Source organism: Octopus bimaculoides, chromosome 25 (assembly GCF_046866305.1).
Source record: "Octopus bimaculoides isolate indiv1 chromosome 25, ASM4686630v1, whole genome shotgun sequence".
Lineage (NCBI taxonomy): Eukaryota > Metazoa > Mollusca > Cephalopoda > Octopoda > Octopodidae > Octopus > Octopus bimaculoides.
The window spans coordinates 23,058,203-23,073,021 of NC_142952.1; the positions used below are offsets into that span (position 1 = coordinate 23,058,203).

General features: G+C 40.3%; 1 protein-coding gene across 4 annotated transcripts in view; it reads left to right on the forward strand.

Moving 5' to 3' along the window:
* The window catches only part of LOC106872917 (uncharacterized), a 150,926-nt gene that overhangs the window by 55,009 nt on the left and 81,098 nt on the right, over window positions 1–14,819 (forward strand). For all 4 annotated transcript variants that reach the window (XM_014920094.3, XM_014920095.3, XM_089342028.1 and 1 more), the window contains exon 2: window positions 12,306–12,559. In XM_014920094.3, coding sequence (XP_014775580.1) covers window positions 12,306–12,559 — 254 coding nt within the window. The remainder of the gene's footprint in view (window positions 1–12,305; window positions 12,560–14,819) is intronic.

Consider the following 14,819-nt stretch of genomic DNA (forward strand, 5'->3'; position numbering starts at 1 on the left):
TGAGAGTAAACTATGTTAATCAAAACATTTGATGAATATAGAAGATGACAGTTAGAGGAAAAATGTGCCAAGCAATTTAATTAGATGGTATCTGTAGAGAAGAAAACTTGAGAAATACATGGGAAAAGTGAAGTCAGATCTCAAGTGATTAAGTCTCATGAAATAAATGGAGAGATGTTGTGTGAGGAAAGACCCACCCAACACATGCAAACATGGAGAAGAGGATGTAAAAACATTATGATGATATATATATGTTGATGTGTATGTATATACATACACATACATATTATATACTTATTTATATATATATATTTATATATAAAAACTTGCCGTGTGTGTGTGTACCTCTAAATATACATATATATATACATATACATGTATATTCATATGTATGTATGTATATGTGTGTGTGTGTGTATATATTTATATATATATATATATATATATATATATATATATATATATATATATATATATATATATACATATATATATATATATATATATATATATATATATATATATATATATATATATATATATATATATATATATATATATATATATATATGGGAGAATATACAAATAATAACAACAGACGAGGACAGGTGGTGTAAATAAGAAAAGTATATATTAGTATGACGCTCGGGAATACAGAAAGTCTTTGACGTTTCGAGCTACGCTCTTCAACAGAAAGAATACGGAGACAAGGAGAAAAACACGGAGAAAAAAAATTGAATAGTGTTCAGTCAACGGTCAATCATAATAATGGCCGATCATAACAATGGCTGACCGGAAGTTAGAAATTCTTATTTCAGGAGAGCTAAGAAAGGGGGAGATAACAAACGGTGATCGGGAACGAGGGGCTGTGTGTGGGAGGTAGAATGCTGGTGATCTTGACGTATGTAGTGTGAAAATGGGGAAGGGAGAAAGGGAGAAAGTAGTTGGTCAGTTGTAGTGTGTGCGTGCGTGGTGTGATGCGAGGGTATTGGTGTGGTGTGCGTGGTGTGATGCGAGGGTATTGGTGTGGTGTGATGTGAGGGTGTTGGGAGGTGGGGAAGGCATGGGTGGAGTGTGGGTTAGGCTGAGGGTGGGGTAGAGGTAGGGGTCTGTGGGTAGGGTGGGGTATGTGGGTAGGGGTGGGTGGTGGGTGTAAGGAATTGGATGGGGTGGAGTGGGAAGGTAGAGTAGGAGTGTGTTGGGGTGTGGTGGGATGAGCTCATGAGGGGGTGTTGACGAGGAGGGAGAAGGGGAAGGTGGATGTAAGAGAGGGGGAAGATGGGTATGGGAGGGGAGAGGAAGAGAGGAGAGAGGGTGGGTATAAGAGAGGGAAGGTGGATTGAGAGAGGGGGAAGGTGGATTGAGAGAGGGGGAAGGTGGGTTGAGAGAGGGGGAAGGTGGGTATGGGGGGGGGAGAAAGAGGGGAAGGTGGGTATGGGGGGGGGGAGAAAGAGAGGAAGAGAAAGAGAGGAAGAGAAAGAGAGGGGAAGAGAGTGAGAGAGTAAGGGTGAGAGAGTAAGAGAGTAAGAGTGTAGAGAGTAGGAGAGTAAGAGTGTAGAGAGTAAGAGTGAGAGAGGGGGGAGTACGAGAGAAGAGAGTGAGAGAGAGTAAGAGAGAGGAGAGAAAGAGTAGGGGTGAAGAGAAGTGGGAGTGGAGAGAAGTATGAAGAGAGGTGAAGAGACGTACAAAGAAGTAGGAGTCGGAGCAGGAGGTGGGGGAGGGGAGAGACGGGTGGTAGGAGGGAGGGTGGGGGAGAGAGACAGGAGGAGGGGGTTAGATGAAGAGTGGAGGGGAGTTGAGCCCATGTGGCGCAAAGGAGCGAAGATAGAAGATTAATCCCTGTTCCCTGTGCATGGACAATCCAAACACAGACAGGTGTTGCCGCAAGGACTGGCCGGCAGAACGGAAGTGGCGTGACACCGGGGTGTCATTGCCGACGTTGATATCTCGGAGGTGTTCCGCGAATCGGTCGGCCAGGCGGCGCCCCGTTTGTCCGATGTACAGGGATTGGCAGAGAGAGCAGGAGAGGCAATATATGATGTTGGTAGACGTGCAGGTGAAGGAGTCGGTGATGCGATAGGGTCGGTGATGGGTGCTGGTGAGGAGGGTGGTGTTGGAGAGGTAAGGGCAAGTGCGGCAGCGTGGGCGGGAGCAGGGGAACGAGCCAGGTTGGGAGGTTGGGTTGGGGAAGAAGCTGTGGACCAAGAGGTCCCGTAGGTTGTGGGCTCGTTTGAAGGAGGGGAGGGGTCGATTAGGGAAGATGTGGGAGGTGGAGGGGTCGGACTGGAGGCGCCGAAAAGCTCGGAGAATGGAGCGTTGGAGGGGTAGGGTGGTGGGATGGTAGGTGAGGGGAAAAGGGAGGCGGGAAACGGCAGGGCGGGTTCGGGGGGAGAGAGCAGATGCACGGTCCACAGAACGTGCTCTGGCAAGGGCGGTGTGGATGGTGGTGGGTGGATATCCACGCAGGCTAAAGTGGTGAGCCATGAGTTGAGACTGAGTCTCAAAGTCATGGCTGTCGCTACAAAGTCTGCGTAGACGGAGGAATTGGGAATAGGGGATGGAAAGTTTTGTGTGTCTAGGGTGGGAGGAGAAGTTGAGATAGGAGTGTGAGTCTGTGTGTTTGTAGTGGATGGAGGTGCTAAGGGCGGAGTGGAGGATGCTGACCGAAATGTCGAGAAAGGGGACAGAGGTGTCAGAGACAGTACAGGAGAAGTGGAGGGCAGGATGGAAAGACTGAACGAAAGAGAGGAACGAGTCAAGATGTTCGCGGGAAAGTGAGGTGGCACCGATACAGTCGTCGATATACCGACCGTATAGTTCGGGAGTAGGACCAGTGAAACTGGAGAATATTTGGGCCTCAACATAACCAACGAAGAGGTTCGCGTAGTTGGGGCCCATTCTCGTCCCCATGGCCACTCCCGAGACCTACTGGTAGATATCTCCCGCGAACGAGAAGCAGTTGAGAGATAGGACAAGTTCGGCCAGACGAATGAGTGTGGAGGTGTCGGGTTGTGGGTTGGGGCGTTGGTCTAGAAAAAACTTCAGGGCACGCAGCCCCTCGTCGTGGGGGATCACTGTATAGAGGCTCTGGATGTCTAGAGTGAAGAGAAGCTTAGAAGGGCCGGGAGGGAAAGAGAAAGAGTTGAATAGACGAAGCGCGTGGTTAGTGTCATGAATGTGGGAAGGGAGAGAAGCCACTAGGGGGGCGAGGACACGGTCTAGGTATTTTGAGATAAGCTCGGTGGGGCAGTTGCAGGCGGAGACGATGGGGCGGCCAGGGTTGTTCGGTTTATGGATCTTGGGGAGGAAGTAAATGGTGGGGGTGCGTGGGGTGCGAACAATAAGGTTGGAGGCGGTGGCGGGGAGACGGGAGGAGAGGCTGAGGTCATGGATAGTGGAGGACACAGTCTGTTGGTAGCTGGGCGTGGGGTCGGAGGGCAGAGGGCGGTAGAATGAGGTATCTCGAAGTTGACGGAGAGCTTCGGCCTCGTAGAGGTCCGCGCGCCATACTACCACGGCTCCACCCTTATCAGCCGGTTTTATGATGATGTCTGTGCGGCGTCGGAGGGATCGAAGGGCCGAGAGTTCGGCTGGGGAGATGTTGAGTCGAGATGGACGCCTGGAAAAGTTAAACCGGCCCACAGCGCGTTGGCAGGCGCCCGCGAAAAGATCAACTGCCTGGAACTGGCCAGGAGCAGGCGTCCACTGGGATGGTCGTCGGCCCAGGTCAGTGAAGCAGTCCTCGTTGGGTGCGGGTGGTGTGTTATGGAAAAGCGCACCCAACCTAACGCGGCGCACAAAGCTGTGGACATCAGCACGGGTTTGAAATTCCTTGCAGGATGGAGTGAGTGGGATGAAGCGCAGACCCCTATTGAGGACGGAGCGCTCCGCCTCAGAGAGAGGAAGATCTGGGGGAATGGTAACGACAGGCTGAAGTGGAGAAGGGGTGGGTGGAATAGAAGTAGGAGGGGATGAAGTAGGGTTAGGAGGGGTGGTCGGGATGGTGGAGGGCTGGGAGGGAGGGGGTGGAGTGTGTGTGGGAGAGGCAGGGTGGTTGGGTGTGGGTGGGGAATGCACATCAGGGATGGAGAAGGGTGGTGGAGGGGTTGGGGTAGTGGCATCGGGTGTAGAGGAATGGAGGAGTGAGTGAAGTTTGCGGAGCTTAGTGTCGGTAAGAAATGCATGAAAGAGATGATTAAGTTGAATGATAAAGCGCAATGTATTGTGAGCATGGGAGGGTGACAGAGAGGAGAAAAATATGGAAAAGGCTGGAGGAAGAAGGCGGTCGATAGTGTGGATTTTAGAGAGATTGGAGCGAATGGTGGCCCGCATAAGGCGGTAGGATGTGGTGCGGAGTATGGGTAGAATGGTGGTAGAAGAGTGGAGAGTGGGGTGGAAATGGAGGTGGAAACCCTTAGGGATGAGGCGGTGATGTAAGCAGCGACTGAGAAACGTAATATGACTAGAGAAACGAGTCTTCTTGAATATGAGTAAGGAGAGTTGTATAGTAGGTTGAAAGTATAGAGAGGGAAGTGTGCGGAGGTATAGTTTTAGGCGGTTGTGGAGAGTGAGTTGGAAAGATTTGTAGTCAGGCATGATGGAACGAAAGAGAAAAGAAAATTAGACGTGGGAAGGAGAATTACAAAAGGTGTGGTGGAAAAAAACAAGCGTGATGAGAAAATTGGACGTGGAAAAAAGGAAAAAAAAGAAAAAAAGGAAAAAAAACTGGAAAAAAAACTTTTTTAACAGGTGTGGGGGAAAAAAATAAAGGCATGAGGAGAAAAAACGAAAAAGGGGTTGTGAGAAGAAAATATATGCGAGGTGGGAGAAAAAAACAAAGCAAAAAGGAAGATGGGACAATAGGGAGAAAATGGGGTGACAGGGAGAGAAGAAACGAGAGGAGAAAAGAAAGGGAGGGAGAAGAATACAAAGTAATAGGTGCAGATTAGAGAAGACAGATTAGGAACATCCAGAGTACGAAGAGACGGTAGGTGAAGGAAAGTAAGGTAAAAAAGGATGATAAAGGAGGTTTACAAAAGTGGAAAAGTTCAAAAGTTTTTTAGACGTCGTGGTATATTGAAGCGATTTCCAATCAGAAGATGGGTCCAGTGTAATCCGTGGGTAGGAGAGGTGCAGCTGGAGGGTATAAAGTTCAGAATCAAACAGTCCAGATCCAGAAGGAAAGAAGGTAGAATCCAAAAGTTGGTAGTGTGTGATGAGAGGAGACAGGATTAGCTGGTGCGACCACGTGAGCGTGTATTATATGTGGGAGAATATACAAATAATAACAACAGACGAGGACAGGTGGTGTAAATAAGAAAAGTATATATTAGTATGACGCTCGGGAATACGGAAAGTCTTTGACGTTTCGAGCTACGCTCTTCAACAGAAAGAATACGGAGACAAGGAGAAAAACACGGAGAAAAAAAATTGAATAGTGTTCAGTCAACGGTCAATCATAATAATGGCCGATCATAACAATGGCTGACCGGAAGTTAGAAATTCTTATTTCAGGAGATACATATATAAATGTATATGTATAATATATAAGTACATGTATATATCTCTATGCACACATAATGTTTTGTAATTATCTCTGACCAAGAAATTTGTATATAAATGGGTGAATTGCTTTAAACACAAGCATGCGCACACACACACACACACAGTTACTTGTTAATACAGTGTGTAGGTGAGGGGAGGGCTTAGGGAATGGCATGAGGACACCAAAATCATACATAATACATAATAGGGAGACAGTAGTTATAAGCTGTAATTGGGAAAAGGGTAAAAGGGTAATGGAGGGGAGGAGAAGCTTTATCCCTGGAAATACTGGGATTATTATTAATAAATTACTTTAGAAATTGTCAACATCATCATCTTTATTATCATCATTATATTCCTTGTTATCGTAATTATTATTATAATCATCATCATACCACCATCATTATTGTCTGCATCATCACACCATCTTCTGCCTCATCAGCCCCACCCTCCTCATCTTCACCCTAACCCCCACATTCTCATCATCATCATCATCGTCGTTGTCATCATCGTCATCAACAACAACACTATTATTATTATTATCATTACACTCATCAACATCACCTTCATCATCCTTAGGGCAGGGAGCTGGCAGAATCGTTAGCAGGCTGGGCAAAATGTTTAACAGCATTTCATCTATCTTTACATTCTGAGTTCAAATTCTACCAAGGTCGACTTTCATCTTTCATCTTTTCAGAGTGCTAGAATTGATGTAATCAGCTTAGTCCCTCCCCTGAAATTGCTGGCAGTGTGCCAAAATTTGAAACCAATATTATCATCATCATCATTATCAACATCACTCTCATCATGAACAATGTTATCATCATCGTCCCCATCATTATTATCCTTCCCATCATCATGATAATGATCATCATTATGTTCATTACCATCCTGATCATCATCCTCATCATCCTCATCATTATCAATAACCATATCTTCATCTCCTCAGAATAATCACCGAGATTAGTGAAGGAGTTTTAAGTATCTCAGGGCCATATTCACGTAATGAGAAGCAGGTGGCTGAATCGGATGCTAGAATTGCAGATACTGGCAGAGTAATGAGGCAGTTTCAGCATTCAATCCTCAAAAGAGGAGAGGCTGGTAAAAAAGAAGCTATCTTCAGGTCAGTTTTCATGCCGATCCTTACCAATGGTCATGGATATTGAGGAATGAGGGAAGAACACACTCATGAATACAAGCAGTTGTAAGAAACTGTTCTTCTTTCTCCATACTAGAAATTACTGGTACTTTATATATGTAAAACACAATCTTTACACCTGTGTATATATATTCTAATAATTGTTTAAAATAAATAAATAGACATAATATAATGTCTAACAGTTGAGGCATACCACCTCTGGATCCCCTCCATTTTCTTCTGACCGTATAAATTAAGGGTAAAACCATTTTTTACGCTCAGTAGTGTAATTGCACATATATATATGTGGGTACCAGGTTTAACAGAACGGAAATAAGTCCTGGGGTCAGTTCATTTGGCTGAATATTCTTCAAAGCAGAGCTCCACCATGGCAGCAGTGTAATGGCTGAAACAAGTGAAAGATTAAAGATTAATAAATTTACTGGGGCAAATCTTTCTTGAAATTCTTCAAATTAGAATACTTTTGCTATTTCTACTTTTATCTTTTACTTGCTTCTGTAACTGAACTGTGGCTATGCTGGGGCATCACCTTGAAGGGTTTAATCAAACAAATTGACCCCAGTAGTTATTCTTTTCTAAGTCTGGTACTTATTTTATCAGGTACTTTTGCTCAACTGCAATGTTACAGGGTTGTAAACAAACCAATACTGTTTGTCAAGCAGAAGGGGGTGACAAACATAAACACACATGCACACACACACCACATACCCACACGTACATACATACACATATTTGATTGGTTAGGAAAGGCATCCAACTGTAGAAACCTAGTGAAATCAGGCTGGAACCTGGTGCTGCTCTCCTGCTTGCCAGCTCTGGTCAAACCGTCCAACCCATGCCAGCATGGAAAACAGACGTTAAAAGATAAAGATGAACGATTGTTTCACCCAGTTTCCATCTACAAAATTCACTCACAAAGCATTGGTCAGCTTGAAGCTATTGTTGAAGATACTTGCCTAAGGTACAATGCAACAGGACAGAACCTGACAGCATGCAAAGTGAGCTTCTCAAGCACACAGTCACGCCTGTACCATTCGAAGCTTCTATGCTCCACTGGATGTGTGATGTCAATGTGCATGTCTGACAGAGCACTGGTGTATTGAGAGGGGAGTTGGGCATAAGAGGAAATATATGCAAGAGAGGAAGCTGCACTGGTTTGGTCATGTGATGTGGATGGATGACGAGAGTTGCATAAAGAAGAGCTGATCACTGAAAGAGGAGGGAAGTTGTGAAAGAAGAAGACCCAGGAAGACATGGGACGAAGTACTGAAGGCTAATCACAAAATGCTGAACCTTATGAAGGAGATGACGGAGGACTGAGATACCTGGTGCATTGCTGTATTCAAGAAGACCACCACAACAGAATTGAGATCCAAAGACCAAGGTGCCATGTAAAAAGAATTAGTGTGGATGCTGATGCCACATAAAAACACAGGTGATGGTGCCACTTGAAAAGCACTGGTGATGATGCCACTCTGTAAAGTGTTTGGTGTTAAGAAGGGCATCTAGCTTTGAAAGCCATGCAGAAACAGACTATGGAACCTGGCACAGCCTTTGGCCTTGCCAGTTTCTGTCAAGCTGTACAACTCATGCTCTCATGGAAAATGGATGTTAAATGTTGTTGGTCATGATGATGATGACGATGACGACAACAATGACAATGATGTGCCTTGAAATTATTTTAACTTGGCCATTTTGTTGAAAGCCTCTTTCTCAAAATTCTTCAGTTTAACAAAATTGATGCAGCAGATCATTCTTGGAATTCTTCAATTTAGAACATTAGATAATCAACATTTTTTTCTTTTGTCTTTCTTTGAATTTTGGTTTTACACTCATCAGCCTTATATTTAAAAAAATATGTATTTTCACTCTTTTGGTGGTCAACTTTTATATTTGTATTTTTTAAATCCTTTGATTCCACAGTTTTGTCTGCTTTTCCTCTTGAAATTCTTTATTTTCTATTCTTTCGGAAGAAGAATTATTTTTTGCTTTTCATGAAATTCCTCATTTTACCATTTTGCTGTTAATACTTTTTGTATTCATTTTATATAGTTTTTTTTTTTGTTTTGTTTCATTTCATAAACATGTTTCTTTCTTCCTTTCTCTTTCACATTCTTTCACTCTTTATTTCATTTCTTTTTCTTTCTGCTTCTTTATTAATCTTGCTTCTTGCCCTACTTCAGTCCCATGAGCCCCCTTTCTCTTTCTCTCATCATACACACACACACACACACGCACACACACACATACACTCACACATATATATGTACATATATATGTATATATATATATATATATATATATATATATATATATATATATATATATATATATATATATATATATACATTTATACATACATACATATATATATATATATATATATATATATATATATATATATATATATATATATATATATATATATATATATAATATTCATTTATTCTTTTATTCTTTTACTTATTCTAGTCATTTGACTGTGGTCATATTGGAGCACTGCCTTGAATGATTTTAGTTGAAACAAATCGACCCCCAAGACTTATTTGTTGAGCCTAGTACTTATTCTAGAGGTGGATATGTACGTGCGTGTGTGAGTGTGTGTGTGTGTGTAATTCACTGTCATTAAAAGTGACCAAGGGTGCCAGGACCACCAACATTGCTAGAAATAAGAGTTATAGACTCTTTAACCACAGAAAGCACATGTTCAATTTGAACTGAGAGGGGAGACAATCTCCCCACCGCAAGCTAATTTTGTATAACGATCAATACTCATAAGTAATGCTTAGCCCATTGCTGGTGGTGAAGCTGAATTTTCACCTGTCAGTATTATAGAAAATACCATAAGAATCAGTGGCTGATTCCGCAAAATGGTAATGTGAAAATTATAGAATAATTAAGGTAGCTAGACAGTGAATTATTTCCTTTTGGTTTTAAATTGTGTCTAGCCACCTTAATTATTTTATGCATGTATGTATGTATATATATATGTATATATATATATATATATATATATATATATATATATATATATATATATATATATATATATATAGAGAGAGAGAGAGAGAGAGAGAGAGAGAGAGAGAGAGAGAGAGAGAGAGAGAGAGAGAGAGATTGATAGATATAGATAAATAAATAAATGGGGCTAAACGCAGATGTTATTCAAATCTTTATACTTCCGGCATGTTTCAAAGAAAATGTTGGTATTATTCCAGAAGGAATAAAATGATGTAAAACAATGCAATCTTCTCATCAGGGAAAAATAAGAGAAACAAAATGCATCAATAAGACATTTCAACCAAATATTATTACTGCATATATGATGAAGGGAACACTGGTATGTTGTTTTTTTAGAAAAACCATTAATATATATAACGTCAAAGGTAATTTATAGAAAATTTATAGAAAGAGAAGGAGGAGGAAGAAAGAAATTAGCAGAAAATTAAAAGTGGAGAAATATAGTGCGATGTGTGTGTCTGTTCAATAACAAATTAAAAGCAGCACTAGTGATGTAAACATTATCAATCACACATAATTAATGTATACAATTTGTTTGTTCAATGGATTTGGTGTGGGATGGCACTTGAGGGCATCTCTCTTATAACGTTGGATGTTAAAGTGCCTGAAAGTCATAGACAGACAGGACAACTCATTCTGAATAGAATTTAGGAGTGATGGATACCAATATTTCACCATTTTTGTGGCTTATCAACATCACTCACTTGAATCGAACTGGGGACAAATCAAATCACCAATCTATGACTATATATAAAGAGTGTAGAAAGTATTCAATAATGTGCCAAGGCATATATAAATATACATACTGTATTTAATATTTGGGATTTGAAGTCAGATTGTTAGGAGCCAGAAGTAAATATCACAATGTATTTTGCCAACATTAACAATCCAACACCCTGTTATGTGCTAGTAATGATAAATATTATACTAATTACAAATTTTAGTATTAAATGAATTAAAATTATTGAAATATAAAACAATTATATTTTTTTGCTTTTTTGCCTTTCTCTATCAGAGAAAGAAGAGCAGTATGCATGACCTTTTTGCAAGGCCCTCAACCTTTTTGTAGGATGTGTGACCTTTTAGGAGAGCATATTTTGGGGTATCTGTTCTGCAAGTTTCATGAATTTTTTTGCAGGATGCATGGCAGTTGCATTTCCTGTCATAAATATGACCTTTTTGCAGGATACATGACTTTGCTGCAGAGCTCATCATCTTTATGCAATGCCACTGGATGTAGAGGAAAAAGAGACAAAAAAACCACAATATATGGATTGCTGTGGCTGGGAGCTATAATTCTAAATAACGAGTCATTTTGAGACTAGAGACTTGGTCAGAATGTTTAAAGCATCTCAGTAGCAGAATGTAATGGTGGTGCTTTTAATCTTTTTCTTAACAAGTTTCTTTTGAAATACACTGCCTTTGTTTCAATAAATTTTGCAAATAATGAAATGTTCAGTAAAATTATTTTGTCACTATCAAGCTGGTGTATTGAGCATAAATTAACCTAAAGATTTGATGGAAGGTTTTAATTTAAATTGCTTCAAAACAGAAAGTTTATATCTTCACCATCATCATGATCATCATCATTTTAGTGTCTGTTTTCCATGCTGGCATGGGTAAGATGGTTTGACTGGAACTGGCAAACCAGTGAGTTGCACCAGGCTCCAGTCTGTTTTGGAATGGTATCTACAGCTAGATGCCATTCCTAATGCCAACCTCTCCAAGGTGTGTACTGGGTGTCTATTAGGTATCACTGGCATGACTGCCTTTCATGTGTCACCAGCATGTATACCTTTTACCTGCCACCAGCATGAGTGTCTCTCATGTGTCACCAGCACAAGTGCCTTTCACATGCCACCAACACTGGTTACATGCATGATTTCATTTAGGTTGACGTGTCTTCTCAAGTACAACAAATCACCAAAAGCCTCACTCACTTGTTGCCAAAAATCTCAATCACTTGCCGCTGAAAGTCTTGGTCACTTGTCATCTTATATAATGTAATGGTGATGGCATTAATCCTCCTGCTACCAATTTATCTTGCTGCTGTTTCAATAAATTTTGGAAATAATGAAATATTAAGTAAAGTAATTTTGTCATTAAGCAAGGTGAGGTATTGAATATAAATTAACATAAAATTTTGGGAGAAAGTTTTAATTTAAATTGCTTTAACCCTTTAGCATTTAAACCAGCTATATCCAGCTGAAATATGCCACTTGTTTTAAGTTCTAACCAGCAAGATCCAACCTATCACACCTACCCTTCAATACCATTCTAAAAATATACATCCACATCATCATTTCAAAGCTATGAGATAATGAATGATTAATTAAAAACGACGGGAATGAGAAAGCATTACCTTTAACAGAATAATCTGAATGCTAAATGGTTAAAACAGGAAGTTTATACCATATATGGTCTTGGATGGGTTGATATCCATATGGTTAAACCAGGTGACTAATTAAATCTACTACTGTATCTCATTTGTCACTAATAGTATAAATGATTTTTAAAAATTAATAAAAGAAAATGATAAAACAGAAAAGTGAAAGTTTTATATAAATTTTGTTTGTTTTAGGTTCCCTGCTGGATATCCAAGACCATTGTTGTGAAATTGGCAGCAATTATGCTAAGACAAATGGTAACTGTCACCACTTCACAGGACTTTTACAGAACATGACAGTAGAAGATGAAATGTACTGTCGAGTGATTGTAGAGATATGTTGTATGAAGGAGGTTCACTACAATCAATGTCTGAAGGGCCGTTCTGATGCTGAGGAGAAACAAGTATGTCATGTCAATGTTAACAGTTATGGAGCTGAACAATACACAGTAAGTTCATTCTATTCTCTCCTTTTACAAATTCATCTCTCTCCCTTCCCTCCCCCTCTCTCTCTCTCTCTCTATGCACAGTTTCTCTTCTTTATCCTAAATCATTATGTCAGGTCTGTTGTGCTTACATTTTATTGAGGTCTTCACTGGGACATTCTACCAGTACTCCTTTTTATCATGAGTGGTTATGGCTTCTATCAGACTGTGGGTTCTTTTTTACTTTGTCCACAGGGTTTTCCTTCTGACGGATTTCATTAATGAGTGCCCTAGCTACAACATCATGTCTCATCGGAAGTTAGTACCATGATGACGTTTTCAGACAACTGCTTATGATGTGGGTGATATCTTTGGTGTTAACTCCACAAAGTCTGCATCGGTTGTCACATTTTACTGCTTCTCCTGCATCTCCATCCCTTTAGTGCATTAGGTATTTGGTTGATATTTCCTGTTCCTGGGTTACAAACGCATACCCTTCAAAGTGGGAGGTAATAATCCGGCTATTGGTCCATGATAGACTGCAATGATGATCAATATTACTATCATCATGGAGCTTTCTACTAACATATGCATGCATAGTCTTCTGCTCATATAGGCTCATCCTTTCATCTGATGATACGTTGCAGTAAAGTCATGTGACCTCCTAGGGAATGTATTCTAGGTTATCAGACAAGGAATATTGCTCAAGGAGCTCCTTTTCAAGTCTTATGATGTTATCAGCCTCATGTGTGCAAACTTGGTCAAGGGATGCACTTCGACACTTGGTGGTTAAAAGATGTTGCTGAAGGGATATGATACGACATTCAAAAGCATTTTGGATTGATGTTAAGCCTCTGTCACCTTGTTTTCATCTTAGGTAGAGGCAGTCTACGTCACTGTTTATGTGGAAATTATGTATGCTTGTTAGTGTGTGTGTGTGTGTGCATGCGTGTGTGCACATGCACATGCATGTATGTTTGTAACTATGCACAGACTGAGACCAAACTGTTTTAATTTCCAATTTTTTCTTATTTCCTAATCCTTGTCTTGGAATTTTTGACATTTGATGAAATAGACATCAAGACTGGTAAAACTTTATAAAAGTCACTTAACTGTAACAAATATAAAAAATACTTATCTTGTTTGATTAAAGGAAATAAAGTAAAAAAATCTCTAAACATACATTCATGCTGTTTCCACTTTTTAGCTATGTATGTACGTATGTACGTATGTATGTATGTATGTGTGTGTGTATGTGTATGTATGTGTATATATATGTATATATCTACGTATATATATATATACACACATATACATATATATACATATATATATGCATGTGAGTGTGTGTGCGTTTGTGTGTGTGTGTGTATATATATATATATATATATATATAGGGAGAATTTACAAAAAAAAAACAGAAGACGAAGACAAATGGTGTAGACAACAAACAGATGTATTAGTTTAACGCTCGGGGAGTGAAAAAGTCTTTAACATTTCAAGTCTATGCTCTTCCACAGAAAGGAACACAGAAAGAAACAAGGAGAGAAAAAAGGAGAGAAAAAAAAGATGTATATATACAGGGTGTCTCAAAACTAAGGCAATCAACTTTTTTCAATTTTGTCAAAGCAAAATATTGTTATATTTCAGGTCTGAGCATTGCAATGCAATGGTAAAGGAAACACAGTTTTGCCACTACTACATTTATTCGATATGACCTCTGTTTCAAATCACAGCCTTAATTCTAGGTGCAAATGCTTCACAGGCAGCATGCAGGTGTTCTTGCAGAATCGAAGTCCATTTCCTGTTGCAGTTTTGCCTTCAGAACATCAAGCAAAGCATGAGGAGTGCTTGAGACCCTCATTTCCAAAATGGATCAAACACAAAAATCCAACAGGTTGAAATTGAAGCTTCTGGAGGGCCATATATCCTTGCTTATGAAGAGTGGAATGTTTTTCTGAATCTAGTGTTGTGTTTGGAGCTGTGGGATGGTGCCAAGTCTTGTTGGAGGTTCTAAGGTGTACCTTGTAAGTGCTCATTTGCCCATGGAAGCAGTTCAGCTTCCAGAATGTCACTAATGTATCGCTGGGTTTTAATTTTAACACCCAAGAGCACAAAAATGAGAGGAGATCTTCCAGTGGCTGTCACAGCCACCCAAACCATAACTGACAGTGGATTTTGCCATCAATTTACGAATCTATCCTTGACAGATCTAGATACACTCCAAAGTCAGTCATTCTGGTTGTTTACTCTCTGTTTAATGTCAAATTTCTTTTAATCAGTG